Source organism: Podarcis gaigeae (genome assembly GCF_964106915.1).
Source record: "Podarcis gaigeae genome assembly, chromosome: 3".
NCBI classification, from domain to species: domain Eukaryota; kingdom Metazoa; phylum Chordata; class Lepidosauria; order Squamata; family Lacertidae; genus Podarcis; species Podarcis gaigeae.
In genome coordinates this window covers 110,098,551-110,125,577 of record NC_139680.1, presented here as the reverse complement: position 1 = coordinate 110,125,577, position 27,027 = coordinate 110,098,551, and the positions used below count along the sequence as shown (strand labels likewise).

Genomic DNA, 27,027 nt, shown 5'->3' with positions numbered 1-27,027 from the left:
TTAGTAGCCACTGCTGAGAAAGTGGGTTTTTGCTTAGCTTTAGTTGACTGACTTGAAATGATAATTTCTGGAGGCACGGCGGGACTTAATTTTTTCAGCAACTCATAAGCAGATGCTTTGCGGATGCTAGCAAGGGATGCAGCAGTGAGAAATTCCAAACCAATTTGTAGAGATGTGGACTTTCTGTGCAACAGCAATTGGTACATAAATTGAGGGAGATCTCAAGATGGCTCAGGTGGACAAAAGATTGTTCTGTTGAAATGAAGTTGCAGACACTTCCTTACCTGAATGTTTTCCAGGATCCATTCTGAAAGCACCAAGCTAGTGCTGTGCCACTTTTCTTACACTATGTAAGAAATACCAAACACCGTTCATAATGCATTTCGGTTATTTGATTGTGGGATTACTTTTTCTACAGATATTTACCAGAATACTGCGAAGTTTGAATCTTCCAGTGGGAAGCAACCAAGTGTTAGTTCCACGATTCCTAACAAATGCCTATGACATTGGGCATGCAGTCATGTGGATTACAGCCATGATGGTAGGTAAAGGTAAAGGACCCCTGACTATTAGGTCCAGTCGTGGCCGACTCTGGGGTTGTGGCGCTCATCTTGCTTTATTGCCGAGGGAGCCGGCGTACAGCTTCTGGGTCATGTGGCCAGCATGACTAAGCCGCTTCTGGCGAACCAGAGCAGCACACAGAAACACCATTTACCTTCCCGCTGGTACTTGCACTTTGATGTGCTTTTGAACTGCTAGGTTGGCAGGAGCTGGGACTGAGCAACAGGAGCTCACCCTGTTGCGGGGATTCGAACCGCCGACCTTCTGATCGGCAATTTTCTCTACACCTTTCCTCCCTCTCCCCATTTAGCCAAACACTGGCATTTAAGCATGTTTATTATGATAAATATTTTGGCTGGCCCACAAGCTTGGGAATAAATAAAGTTGTGCTATATAAGCAAGAGCTGGTGTGGCTAGCTTCTTAGGGGAGAGCATTCTGTCCGGGTCTCTTACTACACAAATCAATCCTGTCGTAGGTGATCATACTCAGTAATTAAGCCATGACCACATAGCCGGAAGCATCCCAGGAGCCATCATGTCCTCTGGTTTGCCCAGGACCTCACAAAAAAGCCCCAAGAGACACGTGGGATTTATCTCACTCCTGAAAACAACCTTTTCCTTTATGAGTGAAACTATCAGCAAACCTCTTAATCACATACTGGTTTATAATCAGTTTGGCAGGGCTGCTGGGGTCAGATAAAACTGCTTAATCTGATGTTGGCGAAGTGTCAGGGAGCCTCCACAGATCTCCGTTGTAGATTATGAGAGCAGATCCTTTGCTCTCTGTATGCTTGCGTGTTTAAAAAGCAGTGCTCTCACAGCTGATCTGACAGAGAGATTCCTAGGGGTCTGTTTGATTGGGGTCCCCAATGGAATGCCAAACAGACACAGGCTTGAAGTAAAAATTAGGCTTTTATTGCTACAAGCACACACAAAAATTACAGGAAGACTTCAATGTGATATAATTGCATACACTTCGGTGCTACTGTTAGTCAGTCATACGGTTGCAACAAAACATTATATAGCAGTTACAACCCACTTCATGAAACCTAAGCCCATCAGAAATCTATGGCTCCTCTGCCTGTGCCTCCCAACCTTTCATTATATTAATATGTGATTACATGTGAATCATCAATGTCTTTCATTATTAACTTTTGACTACTTATCGTATTCTTTATTTATTAAATTTCCATACTGCCCTTTGTCTGAGGAACACAGGGTGGGTTATGATATTAAAAAATGAATCCCTCCCCCCTGGCGTTTAAAAGGCCATAAGTTGTCTAATTAGCCAAAGTCCTGGGAGAGGCATAATGTTTTTGACTGGCTCTTAAAGATATCTAATGAAGGCATCAGGTGAGCCTCTCTGGGGAGAACATTCCACCTTGTGGACCTTGTGGAGGGAGCACACAATGAAGGGACTTAGATGATGATTGCAGGGTCTGGGTTGGTTCATATAAAGAGAGGTGGTTCTTAAAGTATTGCTTTGGTGAGCCATTTAAGGCTTTATAGGTCAGAACCAGCACTTTGTATTGACCCAGAAACTAATTGGCAGTCAGTGAAGTTGGGCCACGATTGGTGTTATATACTTAAAGTGCCAGGGTTGGCGTTACATGAGCAAGTTGGCTGCTGAATTCTGCACCAGCTGAAGTTTCTGAACTCTTCAGAGGCAAACCCACATATAATGTGCTGCAGTAATCTAACCTAGAGGTTATCAGCGCATACACAGCAGAAGATAGGCTGTCTGCTAGCTTCCTCTTTCGTTTATTTTTGATTAATATATCCAGTCTTCAATTGACTTCAAGATTAAATGCAACCGTTCCACCTAGCTGATCTCCAAGCATTCCTTCAGTTGCTGCTATGGTTATTGTCTTCAGAGATTAATGATACATTCTGTCAATGTACCAGGACACCGGTTTCTCATCGTTCCTACCAAAGAACATTTTTTCCCCTACTAGGAAGGGTTAGTTAAGAGTTCATACACCAGTGTGATACAAAATGGAGTCAGATCAAAATGAAGTTTTCTGATTCAAACAAGAGGAAGTTTCTCCTTCAGATCCTCTGACTTATAAACTAGTATGAGAATGTTTTTGAATTTGTTTTAACTAGTAATGGACAGATAGGTCAGATACTTGTTTTTAGGGGGTGAATTAACAGGAAAACTACATACATTACATTGCATCTGTTTAGTGTGGGTTTTGGTGCTAGCTGCCCCACAGTGAACATGTAAATTTCAGCCTTCCATTTTGGAAGTTGGAACTTCTGTAGTTCATATATTTGAAAACCTTTTGATGGTACAGTTTAGATAACTGAGAAGGTTGGTTTCCCCTACATGTGATTGCCAAACATTATAAATATTTTGTGCTGGGTTTGGCTTTCCACCTCAGTATGTTCCCTGCTACTGAAAAGAACATGTTGTGACTCTAACCCTTTATTAATCTGTTATCTTGGGGCCCATTAAAATTGAGTGGTTTATAACTGCATTTTGGCCCTGTTCGTGTTCTTTGAAGTTGTATCAAATAACTTGGTTTATCTTTGTTTCTGGACAGGGTGGACCAAGCAAGCTTGTACAGAAGCACTTGTCTGGGTTATTCAAAAGCATAGCCTCTTTTTACCATCCCTCAAATAATGGCCGCTGGTTGGTAAGGATTTATGTGTATTTATATATATATTTCTAATCTTGACATCAAGCACTTCAGTGTTTGTCTTGGAGTGGAATCTTGGTGCTCTTCATTTTCTTCAGCTACTGATGCATTGTATTCAGACTAGGCCATCTTGTTTAATTGTACTAGTATAGCTGCACACCAGTTTTGTCTAAACCTGTTTTTAGATTGATTCAGATGTTGGAAATACTGGGCGGTATTCAACTAGGATTTATTTAGAGAAGACCCATTCAAATTAATGAACATGACTGAGTTGAGTTCCTTAATTGCAGTGGTTCTAATGTGAATAAAAGTTAGTTGAACACCACCATTGTGGTGGAAAATGAAAGGTGTGGTCGTTGACGCCCATAAATACAAAACTTTTAACCACTTTATTCACATACATTGTTTCCAAGTAGGTTTGGCTGTATCTGGCCAGCTTGGCTACAAGTTACGCCCTCCACTTAATTGTCTTTCAAGGATAATCTGGCCATATTACATGGAAAATAAATTGAATGTCCAAATAGGCTCTTAGTCACCTGGCCCTGGATATATATTTTAAGGGAATAGAATAAATTAGACTGCTTGACAAATTGCCCAGAAATTGACTGATTGTTAATGCACTTAAGTGTAGAGAGGGCAAAATAGCTTTTGTAGCTCTTCTTACTGCTATGTCACTGAAATTGATTCTTTTGTCTTTTCTGTATGGTGGTAGAACAAGCTAATGAAGCTGCTTCAGCGGCTACCCAGTAGCGTTGTCAGAAGATTGCATCGTGAGCGTTACAAGAAGACGACTTGGCTTACTCCTGTGCCTGACAGCCATAAACTCACCGACCAGGATATAACAGACTTTGTAGAATGTATTATTCAGCCTGTTCTTTTAGCAATGTTCAGCAAAACTGGAAGCCTAGAAGCAGCCCAAGCTCTGCAGAATCTCGCACTGATGCGCCCCGAGTTGGTAATCCCACCAGTACTTGAAAAGTGAGTCCAAATAGGATTTGGAAAAAGTGGTTTAGCGTCTATGTTTTAGATGGCCAAGAAAAGTGTTGCATCCTTTCTGTAGCTGAAAAACTCAAATTTGGCAAGGGAACATTGGACTTTGGTTCGGATGCAGGATGCGTTCCTCTTGCCTCTCTTCCGTTTTATGGATTTCTTTTTAAAATTTATAATACTGCCATTCAAATGTAGCAGCTTATAATTGCCACAAAACAGAGGATCAGCTGCAGATTTGAACAATATGAAGCATTTTCCGCTGTACGTTTTTTCATGTGGTCCTGAGTAGGAAGAAGTGCAGTGGAACTTAATTTTGCTCATATTTAATGTTATTTTACATAGCCCACACAGGGTTTGTTTGAAATTCAGTGTCTATAATTCATATAGACAAACTATAAAAATATACAGGTAGGTAGCCGTGTTGGTCTGCCGTAGTCGAAACAAAATAAAATATGCGTGCGCATGCACACGAAAGCTCATACCAATAACAAACTTAGTTGGTCTCTAAGGTGCTACTGGAAGGATTTATTTATTTTTTTTGTTATAAAAATATACATCTGATTAGAGCTCCTGCAGGTGAAAATAATTTAATGCCTTATTTTCCAATGTGGAGCACTAAGATGTCAAGTGCATAAAGCCAGACAGGTTGAGACCAAAGGCCTACCTTGTCCACCATTGTGTTTTCTGCAGTGGTCAACCATATCCCTTTGGGAAGCCCACCAGCAGGACATGGGGGGGGGGGCAATAGTCCTCTCCCACTCTTGATCTCCAGCATCTGATCCTGGAGAGCTTACGCAGCAAAGGTCACCAACCTTCTTGGGCTTGCGGATTTATGTATAAATATTATTATTATTATTATTATTATTATTAGTATTAGTATTAGTATTATTATTATTATTTATGTTTGTAAACTGGACAAGCCGTTGTGGACACCATGCACATACCTGCTGGCTACTGTAGAATGCTTTTTTTTTTCAAGGCTAATGTTGAAGCCTCCCCTTTCAGTGTGAGGGGAGGGGAGGCTTTGGGCACCAGGGAAGTCCTCTCAGAGTGCGTGTGTCTCTGGCGGGTGCTGCGTTGGCTACCCTTACTTATAAAGTCATAATGGCTAGTAGCCTTGTCCTTCATGAGCCCATCTAATCTTCTTCAAAGTTGTCTCTAAAGTTGTGCTTTGTGGAGAAGTTATTTCCCTTTTGTCTGTCATGATCCTCCCACCTTCCAGCTTTATTGAATGACCCTGGGTTCTACCATACAAAGCTGCCTGGTTGAGAACTTATTTTGCACATTCTGCATATGGGCCATATATTTAGTACAGGTGTACCGTAGATTCTGGCATATAAGACGACTATTTAACCTCGGAAAAGAAGCAGGAAGGTGCCCAGTGAAGCTGCCCAGCGATACCAAGCCAGCTTCGCTGGGCAGCTTCCTCCTGGCGTGGAGCTTGCCCCCCACTGCCGTTGCCCACTGAAGCTGCTGAAGCGTATAAGATGACCCCCCAAATTGGCAGCTGCCAATTTGGGGGGGGGGGTCGTCTAATACGCCCAGTTGCCTAATACGCCAGGATCTACAGTAGTTGAGGGCCATAGTGCATTGGTAGAGAAACTCCTTTGAATGTGGAAGGTCCTAGCCTTGATACCCATCATCTCCATGTAGGGCTGGGAATGCCCCCTTTTGAAACTCTGGAGAGATAATGGCAGTTATTATAGATCATACATAGCTAGATGGGCCCCGTGGACTGTATAAGGCAGCTCCCTATATCCCTGCATGAGTAGAAATGCAAAGAATTATTTCATTGACGCACTGCGTCGCCATAGAAGAGAGCTAATCTAATGGTAATTTTTCTCTTCCACAAAAAATGCATAGAACATACCCTGCACTGGAGACTTTAACAGAACCTCACCAACTCACAGCCACTTTAAGCTGTGTAATTGGAGTAGCTCGTAGCCTGGTATCTGGGGGCCAGTCATTTCCCGAAGGTCCAACGCACATGTTGCCTCTGCTGATGAGAGCGTTGCCTGGTGTGGATCCAAACGACTTTAGCAAATGCATGGTGAGTAAACTCTCTTCCACATACGGTTACGGCACAGTGAATTTTTTCCACAGCTTCATTGCCCAGCCCCCATGTGTCCTGTTGTCATATTTTAACACCCCCCCCTTTCTCCAGGCTGCCACTTCTCCCCCTCGTAAGGACCCCAGACCAGCTCCGTTCTAGGGGTGAAGGGCACAGTGCACACAGCACTGCCCAAATGAGTGCAGTTTGGTGGCTTGTATTGTAATGTAATAAAACTATGAAAGAATGCATAACTCTCTGGTGGCTTTGTTTTCCCTTACCTCTCCACTCGGCCTAAGTGTTTTTAACGTTGTTGGAAAGAAATTATAAATAGTTCAGGATATGGAGAACAAGGAAGAAAATGATACCTAGTGTGCAGCTTCAGCAACGGACTACCGCATTTTATTTTATTTTTGGTTGTGCAGGGGATAGGACTACCACATGTATAAAATATAAATGTGTAAAGTAAATCTATATAATAAATGGTGATAAATTACTTGCCCAGGCATGTTAATAATAATAATTATTATTATTTATTATTTATACCCTGCCCGTCTGGCTGGGTTTCCCCAACCACTCCGGGCGGCTTCCAAAAGAATATTAAAATACTGTGATACATTAAACATTAAAAGCTTCCCTAAACAGGGCTGTCTTCAGATGTCTTCTAAAAGTCTGGTAGTTGTTTTTCTCTTTGTCATCTGGTGGGAGGGTGCTCCACAGGCTGGGCGCCACTACCGAGAAGGCCCTCTGCCTGCTTCCCTGTAACTTGAATTCTCGCAATGAGGGAACCACCAGAAGCCCTCAGTGCTGGACCTCAGCGTCCAGGCAGAAAGATGGGGGTGGAGACGCTCCTTCAGGTATACAGGACCGAGGCCGTTTAGGGCTTTAAAGGTCAGCACCAACACTTTGAATTGTGCTTGGAAACGTACTGGGAGACAATGTAGGTCTTTCAAGACCAGTGTTATATGGTCTCGGCGGCCGCTCCCAGTCACCAGTCTAGCTGCTGTGTTCTGGATTAGTTATAGTTTCCGGGTCACCTTCAAAGGTAGCCCCACCAAGAGCGCATTGCAGTAGTCCAAGAGGGAGATAACTAGAGCATGCACCACTCTGGCGAGGCAGTCCACAGGTAGATAGGGTCTCCTGTTCCATGTGTTATACCGAGTGTTTAAAAGACTCTGGAAATTTAAACTTAATACACTCAAATATGAATAGAGTGCGGTTCCTACAAAATATTCAACGTAATAAGACATTGTGCCAGACATCTTTTCGTAATTCATCTTGCAACCCTCTGGCTTCGTCTGGACATTTGAAATCGAGGGATCCTGTACTCATCCTTTGTTGTCATATGTGCAGTTTTTGTGCTCATTTACCTTAAAAAGGAGTTGTGGTATAAGGCAGCAGGAATTCAAAGTAAGCATGCACTTATTGCGGTGCGATGCATGTTACCTCACACACAAGGTTTAGGATAAGTGGGCACACGTTTTGACCCAACCCTGACACAAGGGTTTGCCCTACCGCTTATTTCAATTTTTCACATTACAGTTCAAAACGCAAACATGCTGTATTTCAGTATAAGTGATTCACACTGAAACTTCCTTTGCATCTTCCAACAGATCACATTCCAGTTTATTGCAACGTTTTCCACTCTTGTGCCTTTAGTAGATTGTTCATCTGTACTACGAGAGAGAAATAACCTCACAGAGGTAAGATGTTAAATGGCTAATATATGCTGTTTCACGTGTTCTTTAGTGTAAGAAGCTCTTGGCTAATATATGCTTTTTTTAAGTGTAAGAAGCTATTGCATGTTGAACTGTTTAAAAAGATGTTAAAGTGTAAATACGAGAGGGAAAAAGATGTTTGTATAAGTCAAAGCCCATTTCAAGAAAGGGGAAATAATATTCTTTTGTCTATACTTCACAAGCAAAAAATATGCTTTGCACCTCGAAGAATCAAATTACATATATGGCCCAAATTTGCAAATGAAAGGTTTTGGTTTTGTACAGTTTTTCAATTCTGATCCCAGGATTTGGAATTTTAACCTGTTTGACAAGAACGAGGATTGTGGCATGGGTAACTGAGGAGCAGAATGTTTAGAAGACGGTATAATGATTTTTTGGAGAAAATAATAATTTCATAAAACTGTATTTTGATGGTTCTGTTCTCGTCTGAGTCTATGGCCTATCTAAACTAAAAGGGATATGTAAGATCATTCTCAGGTTTCTAGCAGCTTCCTGGAAAGTGTATCATAGTTTGGAAGGACTGGAAACTAAAGTATTTTATTTCCTGTTGTGCCCTGACATCATAGGTGGAGAGAGAACTGTGCTCTGCTACTGCTGAATTTGAAGATTTTGTACTGCAGTTTATGGACAGGCAAGTTGTGGTGGGAGACAGTATACTGGTGATGTGATAACTGTCCTGCTGGCTTTCCAAGTGTTTCTCAACTTAGTCTTGCCCATCGGATGTTTTCTCCTAATTTATGTTCCCAGCTCTACCCACAGGGCAGATGAGTACATAAATGCTTTTAATAGTACCTGGCTACATACAGAGTAAAGATAAAGGGACCCCTGACCATTAGGTCCAGTCGTGGCCGACTCTGGGGTTGCGGCGCTCATCTCGCTTTATTGGCCGAGGGAGCCGGCTTACAGCTTCCAGGTCATGTGGCCAGCATAACTAAGCTGCTTCTGGCGAACCAGAGTAGCGCATGGAAATGCCTTTTACCTTCCCGCCAGAGCGGTACCTATTTATCTACTTGCTCTTTGCCGTGCTTTCAAACTGCTAGGTTGGCAGGAGCAGGGACTGAGCAACGGGAGCTCACCCCGTCACGGGGATTTGAACCGCCGACCTTCTGATCGGCAAGTCCTAGGCTCTGTGGTTTAACCCACAGCGCCACCCGCATGATGTATGCTTAAGATTAAACATTTTAAATCGCGTTTTAAAAATTGGGGGAAATGATAAGTTGAAGGATTCACAGACTGCCTGTTCTTTAGGCTGGTACTTGCAAAGAGAGGGAGAGAGCGTTGATTGCAGTGCATGAATGTTCTATGAAGGGGATTGCAGGTGTAGAACCAGCAAGGTATGGAGAGAGGCAGGGAGCTCAAGTGGCAGAACTGCAACAGCAAAAGCCATGAGCTTGGGTATATCTTGCTACAGCATCCCAGTGCCTTTCTCCAGGGCTGTTTGCAAAATGAGTGGCTGTTCAGCTCTTCCCTTCCCCCTCAGTTTTCTGATTTGGCACTGCTCACTTTGAAGCCTGCAGCTAAAAACATGATACTTCTGTGCTTCTTTAGCCCAGTAGACACTCCTGTCTTTTCTTGTGGCAGATTTCTTCTGCTTCCTTGATTTTTAGATTTCTTTGAAGATGAATCAAGCACTGAGTTTACAAGCCAGGCAAACCTATTATGCAGACAGTGTGTGGAGAGACATCAGTGATGGTAAAAACAAAACAAAATTCTAATATTTTTTCTTCGACTTTTTATTGTGCAGGTGTTTTGCGCTCATAGAAAGCAGCACACTGGAGCAAACAAGAGAAGAGACTGAGACAGAAAAGATGACTCATTTGGAGAGTTTGGTGGAATTAGGCTTGTCCTCAACTTTCAGCACAATTCTCACACAGTGTTCGAAAGAGATATTTAAGGTATGTGTCACCAAGAGTTGGAAAAGTGTTCAACTTCTTTGCCTCACTTTTTTTTGTAAAACAAAAGCTTGTGGAACTGTAGATGGTTTCCCTGTTCTGTGTTTAGGGAAGGAAGAACATTAAAAGGCCAGTGTAGATGTTCATTTGCTTAACCTGCAATCATAAAGCACTGTAAAATTGTAGCACACAATTAAAGCAGAATATACAATATGGATTCCCAAGATCTACTTAGACATGCTTAGTTGGGGACAGAGGGTGCGTTACTTTGCTATTTAAAATGTCACAACCTCATACTGTACCACAAACTGCTTCTGAAACATGCCTCAGTTTCAAAAGAGGTTTACCAAGCGGCGTGGAAGGAGAATGACTGTTTGAGACATACAAGCCAAAAGCCCCCTTGGACATTCAGAATTAATAGCATAGTTCTTTAGATCTGTGCTGATGTTGTTTTCTATGCCAAGAGTGGACTTTGTGATGTCACAACTCCATGACTTTTTTTTGGTTTCTTTTAAAGCTTGGTGTTAAGGACCTAGTTCTGTTAAGATGATAAACCTGCACCTGGGCTATAGAACCTTCTTCCTTTGTGACATTCTCCGTTTCGGGTGTGGAGGCAATGTTTTTGTATGGAGGAAATGCATCCATTTGAGCTCTCACCTGCAATCTGAAGGGGTATAACCCGGATACAGGATTATCACCTTAGTGGAAACTAGGACAAGGAAATGCCTGCTTCCTTCTGACTTAAATAACATCTAGAACATGGGTAGGCAAACTAATTTCCGAGGGCCGGATCTGGCCCAATCGCTTTCTAAATCCGGCCTACGGATGGTCCAGGAATCAGCATGTTTTTATATGAGTAGAATGTGTGCTTTTATTTAAAATGCATCTCTGGATGCATATAGGAATTCGTTCATCCCCCCCCCCAAAAAAAAAATATAGTCCTGCTCCCCACAAGGTTTGAGGGACAGTGGACCGGCCCCCTGCTGAAAAAGTTTACTGACCCCTGTGCTAGAATGTAAGAGGAAAATCACACTGTAGCTTGATTTAAGACAACACCAGACTTAAAATTAAATGCGTTGTATTTTCTTTATCCCCCCCCCCCCCAAGGGCATAGGCCTTCTTCATGTATCTTTTAGCTCCTTAATAAGCAGCTTCATCAATATGTACATGACTCCTGTGTTCTGCCTTAGGAAATCAAATGGTTCTTAAGCAAGCTTTTATTATTCTTTCCTATCTGCTAAAGCTGATGGACTCCATGGTATTCTGAAGGGTGGGTGACTTACCTAAGTCACCTGCTGGACTTGCCTAAGCTGTCTCCATATCCCTGGATGCTTCACAGACCTATTACCAGCACATTTCTTTTAATCATGTGTGGTCAATCTGTGGAGGAGGCAGTGGGTGAAAGTGGCATGCCCAGAGAAGAACTATTGTGTCTCCCTTCGTCATATATCCTGCCTTTCTAGCACTGTGCTGCTGCCCCAAAGAACCAGGAGCTGCATGTTCCCTGTAGATTATACAAGAGCAGAACTATCACATTAAGTGTTTGACTTGCAATGCCCTTGCCAAAAGTGGTTTGCCACATGGCGTTGGTGAACACATGGTTTCCTTATTCCTTTCTGGTTTTCTCATCATGATGGAGACTGAACTTGCAGTAGATTCCACGTAGCTCCTCTGCCTGCACTGTGAGAGTGCCATCAATTATATATTTAAATCAGAATATCTATCTATCTGCCCATAAAGCGATGTTTCCTACCTGGATGATTGAATTGCACTTTTTCTTTTGTGCGTTTCTCTTAGGTTGCCTTGGAGAAGGTTTTCAATTTTGCCGTTTCGAATATATTTGAGACGAGAGTAGCAGGACGGATGGTGGCCGACATGTGCCGAGCTGCCGTGAAAGTAAGACCTTATTCTTTCCCTCCTTTCAGCCTTTCTTGGTTGAGATGCAAACCAAGGAGTAACCTTAGCTGCTCTGTTTTTGCTGGCCCTGGGAATATTTGCCAGTTCTCTCTGTGCTTGTGGGCCTTAAATTGCACATTATCTTACCCAGCCATTCATGCCTTCCAGAATCAAGGCAAGTAATCAGAGGCAGATTTCTAATTATTGCTGTAGGATGCTCATTATCTTTAAAGCATACAAACTTCCATGCTTGCAAAAAGATCTTAATGTAGAACTTGATTCTTTGTGACATTTCAGTGCTGTCCTGAGGAGTCTTTGAAGCTCTTTGTACCCCATTGCTGCAGTGTTATAACACATCTTACTCTCAGTAAGTGTCAATGATTTTACATTGTTTTGTGACTGGCTTGTGTTTGACTGTGTGTGTTTGCCTGTTTATAATGTGGTTTGTTTGTTTGTTTATTAATTACTGCTATCTGGAGGTTATTTTGCATGTTTATATTTCAAACTGTTTTCCCAAGCTGCTCAGGGCAACATACATGGCTCCACCTGCTATTTTTATTATCACGACAACCCCTGTTGTAAGCAGGTGAGGATTTGAAATCTCCAGTGGCCCATGCTCACCCAGTGATCCAGGTGACCCACTGGGATTTTTAACATAGACCTCCCCATTTCAAATCCAGCACTCTAACCACACCTCCACTCTGGCAACATTTACTTAATGTTTTCATGTGCAATTCCTTCCTAACTTCCCTGGGATCTAGTGATGAAGGGCAGTATATAAATAAAACAAATAAATACTTTGTTGTTGTTGTTTAGTTGTTTAGTCGTGTCTGACTCTTCGTGACCCCATGGACTAGAGAACGCCAGGCCCTCCTGTCTTCCACTGCCTCCCGCAGTTTAGTCAAACATGTTGGTAGCTTCGAGAACACTGTCCAACCATCTCGTCCTCTGTCGTCCCCTTCTCCTTGTGCCCTCCATCTTTCCCAGCATTAGGGTCTTTTCCAGGAAGTCTTCTCATGAGGTGGCCAAAGTATTGGAGCCTCAGCTTCAGGATCTGTCCTTCCAGTGAGCACTCAGGGCTGATTTCCTTCAGAATGGATAGGTTTGATCTTCTTGCAGTCCATGGGACTCTCAAATAAATAACAAACTACTGTAATTCCAGAAGATTAGCTGAGTATGACTGTAGCTAAAGCCAAAAAAGGGTTCTCACACCTTTTTTTATTTTACGGTAGCAGATTATTGGATGCTGTTTCATGGTCCTGCCTTACTGGTTTGCAAAGGGAGCATGGTTGGGACCTGCTCTTTTGACGCTCTTCATTTGTTTCAGTTTCAAAGCAGCATCTGGGCAAGGAAGAGATTCGGATAAGCTGTTCCGCACTTCTTGCCTCGAACCCTTATCTTTGCTTCACAGCGCTCCTGTCGTGTGTGCACCACATGGCAGCAAATGTGTTTGTCACTCAGTTTATATGCTGGAGAAAGCTGTAGCCGTTCCCAGTTCCCTAATTCATGTACCCATTCCATCATGGCATCCCGTTGCGTCGGAAGCAGTTTAGTCATGCTGGCCACATGACCCGGGAAGCTGTCTGTGGACAAACGCGGGCTCCCTCGGCCTGAAAGCGAGATGAGCGCCACAACCCTGTAGTTTCCTTTGACTGGACTTAACCGTCCAGGGGTCCTTTACCTTTTTACGCCTTAATACACAGTAGGAAACACGTTAGGCACAAGTGCTTTGAAAGCCAGGTAAACCTGGCATTACAACCAAGTATACCTTTGACAGAGAGTTGCAAGCCAATCTTGGTCCCAGGGCAAGTGTACTTGTGTGCTACATGTACACGTGAGCACATGTTTGTTGCATTCATAAGCAACAGTTTTTGAGTAGTCTTAGTCTCCCACCTTTTTAAAGTTCTCATTCCCCCCACTCCACCCGCCTTCTGGGCAGTAGAAGAGGGAGATTCAACCTAATGGGGACGGGGGCGGGAATGCATCTGTTAGGGGGCTTTGTAGGAAAGAGAGACTTCAGTACACAAATTAAAACCAAAGCTATCCACACAGAGTCTCTGCCTAAAACAACCATGAGCTTTGCCAGCAACAGCCTTAGAGCATCTAAGCCCCTGAAGTGCCGGCACTATTTTGTATTTTGTTTTTTACTATTATTAATATTATTATTAACCCTTTTATTGGCATCACATACAACATCCAAAACAAATCAATACAGAATTACCACTTCCCCAGTGGCACAAAACATTTGCTAAAAGTAAAGAGGCAGAGCAGTCTGTCGTCACATCTCATGGTCTCCCGGGAGATCAGACGTCTGCAGTGTATTTCGACGACAAAAAACCAAATAGAGATACTTCGCCACTAACTTGGTGAGCTCCTGATCATTCCCCAGTAATAGAAAATGTATGACCTCTGACTCTGGTTTCCATTTGAGGATACAGAGTTGATCTAGAAATTGCTGGTGGAGATCAGCATATAGTTTACAATTGAGAACCACATGTGAAAGGGTTTCCACCAGTTCAGTTGTGCAGTTTTTATTAGTTTTTATTAGTTTTATCAGCTTTTGTCTAACGACTAATGCTTCAGCTGAGTGCTATTATGGAAGGCAACTGAGAGCAGGAAAGGGTGCCTTTAACTGGGTTTGTTCAGTTTCTAAGGTTTGAGTTGCCATTGTCGTGCCCGTGGGCACAGTGGTGCCCTTGAGGACTTCACCTGATGTCTGTCAATCCTGTCACCATCCTCTTTGTTATGAGGCAATGAGTGTGGCTACCTCTTCCCCTCACTGCAGAAAGTTCATTTTGCTGGAGGAGGAAGTTGGGGAAGAAGCCAATGCTCATTATTTTGCTTTTCTAGGCTCAGATCAGTACCTAAGCAGACAGTAGGGAGGGAAAGGGATCTGGGAGACAGGGGAAAGGAAAACCAGGGTAGGTGGGATGAGGCGTTGGGAGTGTGGAGTCATGAAAGGAATTGCTTGTATGCCAGAGAGAAAGTGACTACACATGCCGGATCCAGTAAAATGGGTCTTTTTGAAGATTTGTGGGGGGTTTTCTGCACACACTCTGGCAAATCAAATCACAGATCACACCAGCCTTCATTGACTTAGCTGTACAAAAATAATAATCACAAATTTAGTGCTTTCCAGTGTTTCTAGCTTGTTCAAAAACATTGATTCAAGGCGTATAACCCACTGCGGGAGGCAGTGGAAGGCAGGAGTGCCTGGCGTGCTCTGGTCCGTGGGGTCACGAAGAGCCGGACACGGCTAAACGACTAAACAACAACATAGCTATAATTTTTACAAGAGAGCCCCTTAAAACTATCATCACATTGTGTGTTGCCTTTGCATCCACATCTCTGTAACGTGATTTGTTGGTGGGCTTCTTTCCATCCTGTGCAAAAGCCATGAATATGCTTTTTTAAAAACAACAGCAACAACAACTTGTTATGTTGACCATAAGAAATTGCTGATGAAAGTGGAATAACATTAGAACTTGATGCTTCCCCCCCCGATAGATGATGATGTCTTGCGTGATGAAGAGTTAGATAAAGAGCTCCTCTGGAACCTTCAGCTTCTGTCGGAGGTATTATGGAGAATGCTGCTTTTAATGCTTTATTTTCCAACTGTGTACTTGATCCATACTTAGTTTCGGTAAAAAAATTGAGTACTTTTAAATAAATGCTTTTCTATGCAGAACCTCCTATGTGATGTATACACAGGGGAAGCCTGTGAGCATTGTGACTGAGAATAAACTGTCTAGACAGAGTGGAAGGCGTTGTGTCAGATTACCCTAGTGCAGTGTCTGCTGTCCTGTTTTGAGCAGTGACAGCTAGATCCTTATTTTATCCTGAAGGACGAGCGGCGAGACAAAACCTTCCCTATCAAGGTTGCAGCTGCAAGGCTTTAAGTGGGAAAACAGCAGCTGCAGCATTGCTCCCAGATGTTCATTCTGTGGGGAACATAATGGCACATGAAAACTTGTCATTGCCACACCCTTTTCCTTCAGCCCATTGCGACAGATTTCCTTTGGAAATTCACTTTCTTCTTCTTCTTTACCTTTATATCCAGCCGTTAAACCGAGATGCTCAAAACGGCATACATGCAGTTTGCAGGTGGGGTTGTCCTGCTTTAGCCAAAGCTAGCATTCCTAAGTTCACTCACAAGGGCAATCTAAAAGGTAAGGTCTGGCCAGGGTCTGAAGTCAAATTCTTGGGGCCAAGTTCCAAGAGCAGCTCCAGGGGGTGCCTGGGAGTCAGACAGATTCAGTTAAGAGCAAAGGGCTCCCAAAAAAAAAAAAATCAAGCAAAACTTGCAACGGGCACATTTGGTGGGGCTGGGTTGGTACCTGGGTCCTATTTAGAGTAGCTGCGGCACTCAAAATGCAAAAGATGCATTGATTTTCTCTTCCAGAGCTTGCGTTCCTGTGTGTGGCGTTCCTATTTTGTTGATGATATATTTAATTTCCGATGTTTCAACTCTTTGGCTAGATCACTCGTGTGGATGGGAAGAAGTTGCTGCCGTACAGGGAGCAGCTTTTGAAGATTCTACAGCGAACCCTCCATTTAACCTGTAAGCAGGGTTACATTCTGTCTTGTAACCTACTGCACCACCTTCTTCGTTCTGCTACACTTATCTACCCCACAGAATACTGCAGTGTGCCAGGTGGCTTTGACAAGCCTCTTTCTGAATACTTTCCTATCAAGGCAAGGATTTTAACTTACTTAGGATTAGAGAATTCCCCTTCCCCCCACCTCTCTCTCTTTTTCTTTCTCTCCAAAAAATTCTAAACTATTATTTTATTTGCATTTATTTGAGGATTCACCTAACTCCCAGCAGCTATGGAAAGTGTAATTGAAAGATGCAGTGCCAATCTTTAACAGAAAATTTTATGTTTATGCTTTTGCTCTCTCTAGCACATGCCACCTCAAGGGAATGGGCATTTAACGCACCAAAAAAATAGTCTCTAGAAGTGAAAGCTTAATGTTAAATGCATTGTCGATCAGCTCATTATTGAGGGGCTGCCTCAAACGATGTCTCTGCACTGTTCTCCACAGTGTGTGAAAAGGATGCAACCTCTTTTACTGCATGTGTGCCAGTTCTCCATTGAAGTTATATGCAGCTTACTGTCAATCAAAGATTTCTTCTTGTGTATTGTATTGTACCCTGCAGTACAGTCGGAAGTTGAATGCCTTGCAAGACGAACATTTGACTCCCGGATGCCGCAAATCCGGAAGTGATTGTCCTGGTTTGTGAACGTTCTTTGGAACCCGAACGTCCATTGCAGCTTCCAGTGGGCTGCAGGAGCTTCCTGCAGCCCATCAGAAGCTGCACCTTGGTTCCCAAACGTTTTGGAAGTCGAACTGACTTCCGGAACGGATTCTGTTCGACTTCCGAGGTACGACTGTATACACAAAGTTCACCTATTGGTCTTGTAACATGTGAAGCTGTTTGGAGCGCCCAATTTCATACAAAACTTTAGGGTGCAAATCAGAAGCCGGCTCCAGTTAATTTTCACTGACTCAAGTGATACCTTTTGTCCATCTTCGCAGTCCAGATCATTCCTAGGCATGTGTAATGTAATCAGTATAGACAGGAGCAGTTTTCACCATTATGTTGGCATCGTTCCCGGCATGATTGTCAGATTTTACACACTGCCGGTGTGAGTGCATGTCCAAAGATGGTTATGACTGCTTGTCAGTACAAAAAACATAGGGCGAACCTGCTTACTGTGTTAGGCCACCGTGGGTTCATGGCAGCTGAAATGATCTCCCACGTCCATCAACTTTAGCCGTTGGTGGTTATTTTGTACAGTCCTAAAATACCTGTTATATTTGATACTTTTTTGTAGAACAATGGTTGAACGCCCAAGGAAGAAACAGTGAAGCATTATATTAAAAGACAAAAGAATAATAAATCAAAATAAAGTGACAGCAACATTGATTATCACTGGAACTAAAAACAGGTGGCAATAAGTTACTGTTTTTAATATGTGGGCAGTAACAGTGTTGTCAACTAGGCAGCAGTGTTTATGAAAAATAATTGATGTTACCTTGGACTGGCTGAAACCTGGCAATTGAGGCACCTGCTTGTCTCTTGAAAAGTCTGTGTTAAAGGAGCAACTCAAGGACTGTTGCCTGCTTTTTGGTCCTTGATGAAAACTGCACTATTTGTTTGTTTATGCCCCACCCTTTTCCCTGATGGGACTCAAGGCAGCTCATGTATAAAAATGAGAACCAGTAAAATCATAGAAAAAGCAATAATTAAACGCAATTAAACATTTTTAGAAGTAAAACCACATAGAATCTATAAAAATCATGCGACTAATTACAATAAAGGCAGTTAAAAGCAGTCAGTTCCCAAAAGCGTATTGGAACAAAAAACTATTCATCTGCTGGTGGAAGGACCTTAAGGAGGGAGCCTGTCTAACTTTTCTGGGGAGGCAGTTCCAAAGTCTGAGAACATTATTCTGGCTAGAACATGCCCTTGAACTGTGATCATGCCTCTTGTTTGTTTCTATGGGAGGTGGAGCCTACTATACAAAGATAACATTTAAATTATTAGCTCCACCCAGTTTTGCCTATTTTCCCTCCCACCACTTTCATGTGGCCATTGGAAGGCTGTCCAGAAGGGCCAAAAAAGGTTGCTAGTGAGCTTTATTTTCAAAATTTGCTGCAAGGCTCTCCTCTCAGTTATCCAAACTGTTACCTTCTAAGATATTTTTGTGTGTGATGCGTTCCTCTTGCCCAGGGCACCTGGTGCCAACCCTCTTTTGTCTATAGTAAATATTACCCTCATGTGTAACATGTGCTATGTTTACCTTTCTCACTAAGTGCGCAATGCGCACTCTTCTCTTATGTTTACAGGACTGGGGGAAGCCTGGGGATCTATGGAAACTTGACATCCAATGGCATGTTCCTTCAGCCGAAGAGATCGCTTTTTCCTTTGAGCTGCTGGATTCTTTTCTGCAGCCGGAACTTGACAAGCTAGAAAGCTATGCAGATGGAAATCTTGAAATGTCCAGGTTCGTAGATGTATATCTGGTGGTTAGGTTTTTCTCAAGAGTTTAACAGACAGGCACATTTTGGGTTGGCAATATTTGCACAGGTAGACTGGCGGTCAGCTTGCGAAGGGGCTTGGTGGGTGTTCTTCAAATGTGATGTGGTTGCAAACACATCTTTATTGCGCAGTTCAGCCAATTCAGCTTCTTGGCATATGCTTTTATTACTATGTGCTTATCTGTTGTGTGAGTGTGTTTTGCTTTGATTTTTGAAGATTTTGGCTTGCCGAAGTCCTCCTGATGAGTTTGTAGTTGAGATGAGGACTTACCAGTTCAGAACATTTCTAGCTGCATATCAAAAATATAACATGTGAAATGCCCTCCTGTAATGAATCGTGTGTGGCTCCCGGTTTGAACTGGGGCATTCCCAACTGCCACATAATGGGTTCATGCAAGGACTTCCACTTAAAGAATGAAGCTTCCCCTTTGCCCCCTGCACTCCCCACCCCAAAATCTGTTCTGCATAAGTTTGATCATAGGATGACTTTGTTAAATGCGACCCTATATAGGGAGCCAGTGTGGTTTAGTGTGAATATACCTGTCCAGGTAAACGAAATCCGGGTTCTAATCTCTGCTCAATCATGAAGCTTGCTAGTTCTTAGTTGATTTAAATCAAGTTTCCTGTTTATGCTACTTTGTGTATTTTCTCAACAAAGCGTATGTTCTAAGTAACTAGATGTGGGAAACCTCTGAGCAGTGGGTCAGATGTGCCCCTCTGGGCATCCCTATCCCCTGCTTGCCCTGCCCTCCAGTGAGGCGATTAGGCTTGAGAACCGCCTCCCTTGGAGTCAGTGGGACAATATTTTCAAGCTAGTTGCCGCCCGTGCGGCAGGTTCAGAGTGGTGTTGCATCTGGAGGGGGAAGGGTTAACACAATTCTCCCGTCAGGGCTGGAGTCGGATGCAGGTCAGCTTGAAGAGAGAGAGAGCCAGTTGTCAGTGAAGTTAACTTTTTATTAAAGGAAACGGATCTACAACTCGGCGACCTTTCCAGTAGCTCTTGCCCCTTTGGCGCAGTTGCCAGGAATGAAGGTCCCTGCCTTCCATATCTCTCCACAAGGCTCTTCCTTGCCTGGATGTTTAAACTGCATTTGCACACCTCTGGCTTCTGTCCTGCCCTCCTGATTATTCCATACATTCTTGGAGTGGGGTGGGGTGGAGTGGCGAACTTGTTGCAGCAGGAGAGGGATCCTTCAGCTGCCTCTTGAGCCCCCTCTTCTGCTTCAGCCTCGAGGTCTGAACTGCTCCCTGTCACAGGCTCTTCCTGCTCTCTAAACCCTGTTGCCACTCCAGCATCTGGCACCTTCTCCCATTCTTCTCCGGCTGACCTCTCCTCTGTGTCCCCTCATCTCTCCCCTGGCTCTAAGCCTTCCTCCCCTGGGGTTTCCCCAGCATGTGCCTCTCACCACTCCTCCGCATCCTGCCAGTCCCTGTGAACTGCAGTCTCCTTGGGAGATCACACAACCCTCCAGCAACTTAAGTTTGAAAAATCTCCAGTGCTCTTTTAAAATCCAGTTGTTGCTGGAGTGTGTGGTTTGTGTGTGCGCTTCGGATCTGGGAGATTATGCACTGTGCTATAAATGAGTCTGTAACTGCAATAGTCATACAGTGGTGCCTCGCAAGACGAAATTAATTCGTTCCGCAAGTTTTTTCGTCTTGCGAGTTTTTCGTCTTGCGAAGCACGGTTTCCCATAGGAATGCATTGAAAATCAATCAATGCGTTCCTAAGGAAACCGCCTTCAGTCCAGGTCCGGGGACAGTCTGTCCCCCGACCTCTTCTGAAGGCTGGGGGGGGACAAGGGCTTTTCTTCCCACCACCAGCATTTAAAAAAACCCCGGGACAGCAGAGGACTTCTCCGCTGTCCTGGGGTTTTTTAAAATGCTGGCGGGCGGCAGCGCTGTCGCCCACCAGCATTTTAAGATCGCCCCGGACAGCGGACTTTTCCACTGTCCCGGGGCAATTTTAAAGCCTCCGGGAAGGCAGGGGGGGAGCAAAGACTTTCGCCCCCCGCCAGCCTTCAGAAGAGGTCCAGGACCTCTTCTGAAGGCCGGTGGGGGGCGAAAGTCCTTGCTCCCCCCCGCCGCCTGCCTTCAAAAGCCGTCCGGGAAAGCGGAGAAAGCGCAGCGCTTTCTCCGCTCTCCCGGGAAGGCAGGCAGGGGGGAGCAAAGACTTTTGCCCCCGCCGGCGTTCAGAAGAGGTCCAGGACCTCTTCTGAAGGCCGGTGGGGGGCAAAAGTCCTTGCTCCCCCCCGCCGCCTGCCTTCAAAAGCCGTCCGGGATAGCGGAGAAAGCGCAGCGCTTTCTCCGCTCTCCCGGGAAGGCAGGCAGGGGAGAGCAAAGACTTTTGCCCCCGCCGGCGTTCAGAAGAGGTCCAGGACCTCTTCTGAAGGCGGGTGGGGGGCAAAAGTCCTTGGTCCCCCCCGCCGCCTGCCTTCAAAAGCCGTCCGGGATAGCGGGAAGCGCTTCCCTGCTATCCCGGACCGCTTTTAAAATGCTGGCGGTGGGGAGCAAAGCCTTTCGGCCCCCGCCGGCCTTCCTGGACCTCTTCTGAAGGCCGGAGGGGGGGGAAGGCTTTGCTCCCCACCGCCAGCATTTAAAAGAGGTCCCCGGAGATTTCCCTATGGGCTTTCTTCTTGCGAAGCAAGCCCATAGGGAAATTCGTCTTGCGAAGCGCCTCAAAAAACGGAAAACCCTTTCGTCTAGCGGGTTTTTCGTCTTGCGAGGCGTTCGTCTTGCGGGGCACCACTGTATTTTCCAGACTTCTGGGATTCCAGAATTGCGTGATTACCCAAGAGTACCCTCTAGTGGGCATGTCTGCAAATAACCCTCTCTCCACCTAAAACTAGGTTTGCTTACCTTAAATATTGAAATGCATTTAACATTTGCTTTCAGAGATGATGTGCAGCAGTGTCTTTCTATAGTACACAATTGCCTGATCGGGTCCGGGAACATTCTGCCACCTCTGAAAGGAAACAGAGTAGAGCACCTGTAAGTACACTTTGTTTTGCACAGGTAATGCATATGTAGAGTGGCCTAGAGAAAAAAATCACACGCTGATACTTGCCGATGTCACAAAGGATTGTGTAAAACTTGTATTACTTTTACACTAGAATCATATGTACTCAGAACACCCAATACATCCCATAGTGACTAGTCAGAGAGAGAGAGAATCACAGTGTTTTGAAGCTCTGCTTTTCATCAGCAAGTTCTCTTCGCACTGGGTGGTTGAAAACTTTCTCCTGACCAAAGCCACTGAATAACTGATGGTTCAGTCTATACATAGAACCCTACAGTTGAAAGGAATTCCTGAAGATCATCTAGACCAACCCCCTGCAATGCAGGAATATGCAGATGTCCCATAAGGGGATCTATCCTGCAACCTTGGCATTATCAGCACCATGGTCTAACCAACTAAGCTCTTCCTCCTGCCTGCTCAGAAGTAAGCCCCATTGAGTTCAGTGGGACTTACTCCCAAGTAAGTGGGCATAGGATTGCAGCATACATTGGTTTCTCGTAAAGAAATAATGCCTCCTGCACTTAGTTTTTTGAAATCTATTTATGTGTCTGTTTTGTAGTTGCTATCTCAGGGAATTTGAAGGATATAGTGATGTCTGTCCTACACAAATGTTCATCTGTCCACTCACTGAGCTGTGGCAGGTAATAAGTAATAGACCCCATAGCAAGCTAAGGGGGAAAGCTTCTTATATGGAAGAAAACTTTCTTGTAAAGGTGCTGCCATAATTTCCTTATTTAGCACATACCTATTGCCGTAGACCTAAACTGGTCAAACATCTCACCCAAATACAACTTGTGGGAATCATTGGTTTTTTTTAATGCATTTATAAACTGCTGTTTATGAATAATTTTAAGGCTTGTTTATAAAAAATAAAAACATAAAGTAAAATTTGAAAATGCAAGCAAAACAAGCAACAGTTGAATACTAATTAAAAGTGTTATAAAACTGATGTCTATCCAAGTTTTTTGTGCTGTCTCTTGGACCCCCAAAGTGGCTCATGAGCACTTAACATAACATGCAGAAATCCCAGCAACTGAAGCCTGGCCTGGCCTCCTTGTCCTTGCCAGCTTTCTTAAGCCTTTTATTCAATTACAGAAAATCATAGTAGCAGCTGTTCTTAGCCTTCATAAATGTTAACAATGATTAAACGCATTTGGGAAAGTGCATCAGATGTTTTGTTTCAATGGTGCGGATGCATTGTATGTCCTGCAGGGTCCCAAGCCTAGTGTCTTTAGAAGAGATCAAACTCTATACTGGTGTTGACTATGGTAAGTTGGTTCCATATTTTGTATTATGTGTTGCCTACCAGTACAAAAACTAATCGGCCTGAATTACTCCAGTATTTGGGACACCTAGATGTACATGTGTGGCTTTATATCGGACACTGAAAAGGATGGGGAAGTTCCTGTTTACATACCAGGGACATGTGTGCACTGGAGATCGTGTGTGTGTGTAAATATATGCCTAATGAACATAGGCAGGCACGTATGTGTGTTTGTATGGATCCTTTCATGCCCTCCATCTAGTACTGTTCGATGAAATCTGCCTTTGTGTTTATTTTGGCATGTCTGCTTTCCAGTGACCTGCATCTTGCAGCATCGTGTAATGTAGAGCTATAAGTAACGTTACTATAAGTAACGACTGGTCTTACCTTATCTAGATCTGTCAAGAGCGAATTACAGGGAATCCATCAGCAAAATCACAAGGAAACTGCTACGTAAGTGCGTTTTTAGTCATTTCTTTTTGTCCTCCTGCACCCTTACTATGACTTAAGGTTTGTCGTTCAATGCAGATTTAAAATCTAATTTTGGCGATGGAAGTGGAAACATAATGAACAGTCTATCACGATTTACGCCTGCTTCCATTCTTATATAAAGCATTTGAGCTTAAATAAAGTGTCCGGTAGTGTATGAACTAACACTTTTAAGTTGTCCTACTGAATTGGATTTTCCTTTCTACCATGATAGATTATATACTTGACCATTCAGAGGATGATACAAAGTCTTTGTTTCTCATCATAAAGGTAAAGCCATAACGTCTGGCATGTTTTCTAACATTTTAAGCTGGGCAGGTGGATTTGCTCTGTATAATGCAAGTTCTTGTTTTGCAGATCATTGGGGACCTTTTACATTTCCAAGGGTCACACAAGCATGAGTTTGATTCGCGGTGGAAAAGCTTCAACTTGGTGAAAAAATCAATGGAGAACAGGGTATGTATTTTAGCCTATCTAAAGTGGCATTTCTGAAGCTCTCAGGAAGAAATTATGGGCTACATAGGACCTTAAAGGTACCCCTGCCCATAAGGGCCAGTCGTGACCGACTCTAGGGTTGCGTGCTCATCTCGCTCAAGAGGCTAGGAGCCGGCACTGTCTGAAGACACTTCTAGGTCACGTGGCCAGCGTGACTAAGCTGCATCTGGCGAGCCAGCACCAGCGCCGCACACGGAAACATAGGACCTTAACTTAATATTAATTGTTTACGAAGCAAATTGTCGATACTTTTTTTCAGCACTAACACACCCCTCCCCCCAATGATATTCAGGAAAATATCCTAGCAGTTCATGTTGTTGAAAAAAATGTATTCATATTAATGTCAGGATGTTGTCGTACAATCTTTCAGAATAAATGAACCACATTCAGAAGGCAGAGGGGTGGGGGTGGGGTAGGAATATAGTTGTTGTGCAATAGTTATACTTGCCCTGTTACCTAGGGATGATGGGAGTTGTAGTCCAAAAACAGCTGGAGGGCCAAGTTTGGCCATCAATGGAGTAGGAGGTTGATGCTGAATTGAACCGCTGTTAATTGCACAGCTGCCAATCATTGCAGCAGACCCATTGTGAAACAGGACACATTTTCTGAGAAAATTTGCCCAACTGTATGCACTTGAAGGGGATGCAGGTGGCGCTGTGGGTTAAAGCCTCAGCGCCTAGGACCTGCCGATTGAAAGGTCGGCGGTTCGAATCCCTGCAGCGGGGTGCGCTCCTGCTGCTCGGTCCCAGCGCCTGCCAACCTAGCAGTTCGAAAGCACCTCCGGGTGCAAGTAGATAAATAGGGACCGCTTACCAGCGGGAAGGTAAACGGCGTTTCCGTGTGCGGCTCTGGCTCGCCAGAGCAGCGATGTCACGCTGGCCACGTGACCCGGAAGTGTCTCTGGACAGCGCTGGCCCCTGGCCTCTTAAGTGAGATGGGCGCACAACCCCAGAGTCTGTCAAGACTGGCCCGTACGGGCAGGGGTACCTTTACCTTTACCTTTATGCACTTGAAGGGCAGTAAAGGGGGAGCAGGTAGTGCTGTGTTCTAAACCACTGAGCCTCTTGGGCTTGCTGATCAGAAGGTTGGCGGTTCGAATCAGCGCAACGGGGTGAGCTCCTGTTGCTCTGTCAGTGTTAGACACTATAAAGCAGCAACTGATGATCTCACCTGCCAGTTGCCATCTTTGAATAGGGTTTTCTTTGTTGCTAACCAGTAGGACATACTGAGAAAGACGAACTGAGAAAATGAGGAAAAAGGAGGAAGCTGATTTCGAACATGTATAACTGTTTTCATGTACTTAACGGGTTTGCTTGCTTGTTTTCAGCTTCAAGGCAAAAAACAGCATATCAGAGCACTGCTGATTGACAGAGTCATGTTGCAGCACGAGGTAATGCGCCTTTCTTTACAACCAGTGTTTGCTTGTTGGTTACCTTTGAATTTGAAAAAAAGTTGAAGCCTTGTTGTTTATGCATGTTCCTTACATTTATAACGTGAACACACACAAGCACATGCTTGGCGGGGAGTTGGACTCAATGGCCCTTGTGGTCTCTTCCAACTCTATGAGTCTATGATTCTATGATTCTATGTATTCTAATTTAGCCTTTTCTGTTTAGCTAAGAACACTCACTGTTGAAGGCTGTGAGTATAAAAAAGTACACCAAGACTTGATCAGGGACCTCCTGCGTTTGTCCACAAGTTCATATGGCCAGGTAAGCATATGTTGGGTATGTCAATTTTCTGCAGTCAGGGTGTTAATGGGGTTGGCTTTCAAACTAGTGTTTGCAGGTCATACAGATCTGTTCTGTTTTTAGGGCAAAAACCTATGCGAAGGCACTGTGTGCTAGCTTTCTTCTTTTCAGTGATATTCTTTCGGTTTGGCAAAAGACTGGCCACTTTTTCAACCACTGCCATTCTCGTCAGGAGCAATGACACCAGCTCTGTTAGGGTTTGCCATATTTCAAAAAGTAAAAACCAGGACACCCCAAAAGCTGTTGAAAAAAAGGGGGGGGAGATGGGCAGTTTCATTCACATGGCATAGGGGTTGCCCTTCTCCTCTGCAGATGCTTGGCTAATGCAGGCTTCCTCAAACTCAGCCCTCCAGATGTTTTGAGACTACAATTCCCATCATCCCTGACCACTGGTCCTGCTAGCTAGGAATCAGGGGAGTTGTAGGCCAAAAACATCTGGAGGGCCGAGTTTGGGGAAGCCTGGGCTAATGGCTAGTGGTTCCTGTCCCTCGTGGCATGATCCAAAGGGGGAGACTCATAAAATTCCAGGGGTCAGCCTGAAACGCAAGCAGGTGCGGAAAAACATTCATTAATTGAAGTTTATAGTTCCTGTCTTCAGCTTTTGTGCAACTGTCTGTGTTTGTTGTTTCTTTAGGTCAGAAACAAAGCTCAGCATGCGTTCTTCACAGCCCTGGGGACTTACAACTTCTGTTGCAGGGACATCATTCCTTTGGTTCTGGAGTTTTTGCGGCCAGATGGGCACGATGTCACCCAGCAGCAGTTTAAAGTAAGCCAGGCGCTTCTTCAGTCTCTTCATAGGCTCCTGTTTTGTATTATGTGATGCACATATTAACGGGCTTGTGAAGTTGTGCTAGCATGACTTTGAAGTGGTGGCGTGACTTGTAAGTAGCAGTATGTAGTGAATTGCAGTAATCATGAAAAACAAATGACACTAATGTCAGTGTACCAAAGACTTGCCTTCTCCCCTGAATCTAATGTGTTTCCCACGTTCTTCAGAGACTGCTGTTTTATTAATACCTTCTGCAAACCCTGAGCACAGACACCTTTCTAAATCATTGTAACATGGACTGGTTTGAATGTGGGGTGAGATGGGAGGGTGGAGTTTTTATCCAGTAGAATGGGCTCAAGGAACTTAGTCTTCCTTATTTAGTTAAACCCTTAGATTGGATGTGGTAACAAAAGGACTGGAACAACG

At 44.0% G+C, this 27,027-nt stretch overlaps 1 protein-coding gene across 4 annotated transcripts in view; it reads left to right on the top strand.

Moving 5' to 3' along the window:
* Positions 1 to 27,027, top strand: part of PSME4 (proteasome activator subunit 4) — an 85,304-nt gene that overhangs the window by 26,362 nt on the left and 31,915 nt on the right. For all 4 annotated transcript variants that reach the window (XM_083732997.1, XM_083732996.1, XM_083732999.1 and 1 more), the window contains 20 exons: positions 419 to 541; positions 3,108 to 3,200; positions 3,916 to 4,181; positions 6,057 to 6,243; positions 7,857 to 7,946; positions 8,549 to 8,613; positions 9,727 to 9,877; positions 11,672 to 11,770; positions 12,068 to 12,137; positions 15,278 to 15,345; positions 16,250 to 16,465; positions 18,626 to 18,783; positions 21,710 to 21,805; positions 23,046 to 23,101; positions 23,494 to 23,550; positions 23,801 to 23,856; positions 23,944 to 24,042; positions 25,409 to 25,471; positions 25,698 to 25,793; positions 26,467 to 26,598. In XM_083732997.1, the coding sequence (XP_083589123.1) occupies positions 419 to 541; positions 3,108 to 3,200; positions 3,916 to 4,181; positions 6,057 to 6,243; positions 7,857 to 7,946; positions 8,549 to 8,613; positions 9,727 to 9,877; positions 11,672 to 11,770; positions 12,068 to 12,137; positions 15,278 to 15,345; positions 16,250 to 16,465; positions 18,626 to 18,783; positions 21,710 to 21,805; positions 23,046 to 23,101; positions 23,494 to 23,550; positions 23,801 to 23,856; positions 23,944 to 24,042; positions 25,409 to 25,471; positions 25,698 to 25,793; positions 26,467 to 26,598 (2,241 nt within the window). The remainder of the gene's footprint in view (positions 1 to 418; positions 542 to 3,107; positions 3,201 to 3,915; positions 4,182 to 6,056; positions 6,244 to 7,856; positions 7,947 to 8,548; positions 8,614 to 9,726; positions 9,878 to 11,671; positions 11,771 to 12,067; positions 12,138 to 15,277; positions 15,346 to 16,249; positions 16,466 to 18,625; positions 18,784 to 21,709; positions 21,806 to 23,045; positions 23,102 to 23,493; positions 23,551 to 23,800; positions 23,857 to 23,943; positions 24,043 to 25,408; positions 25,472 to 25,697; positions 25,794 to 26,466; positions 26,599 to 27,027) is intronic.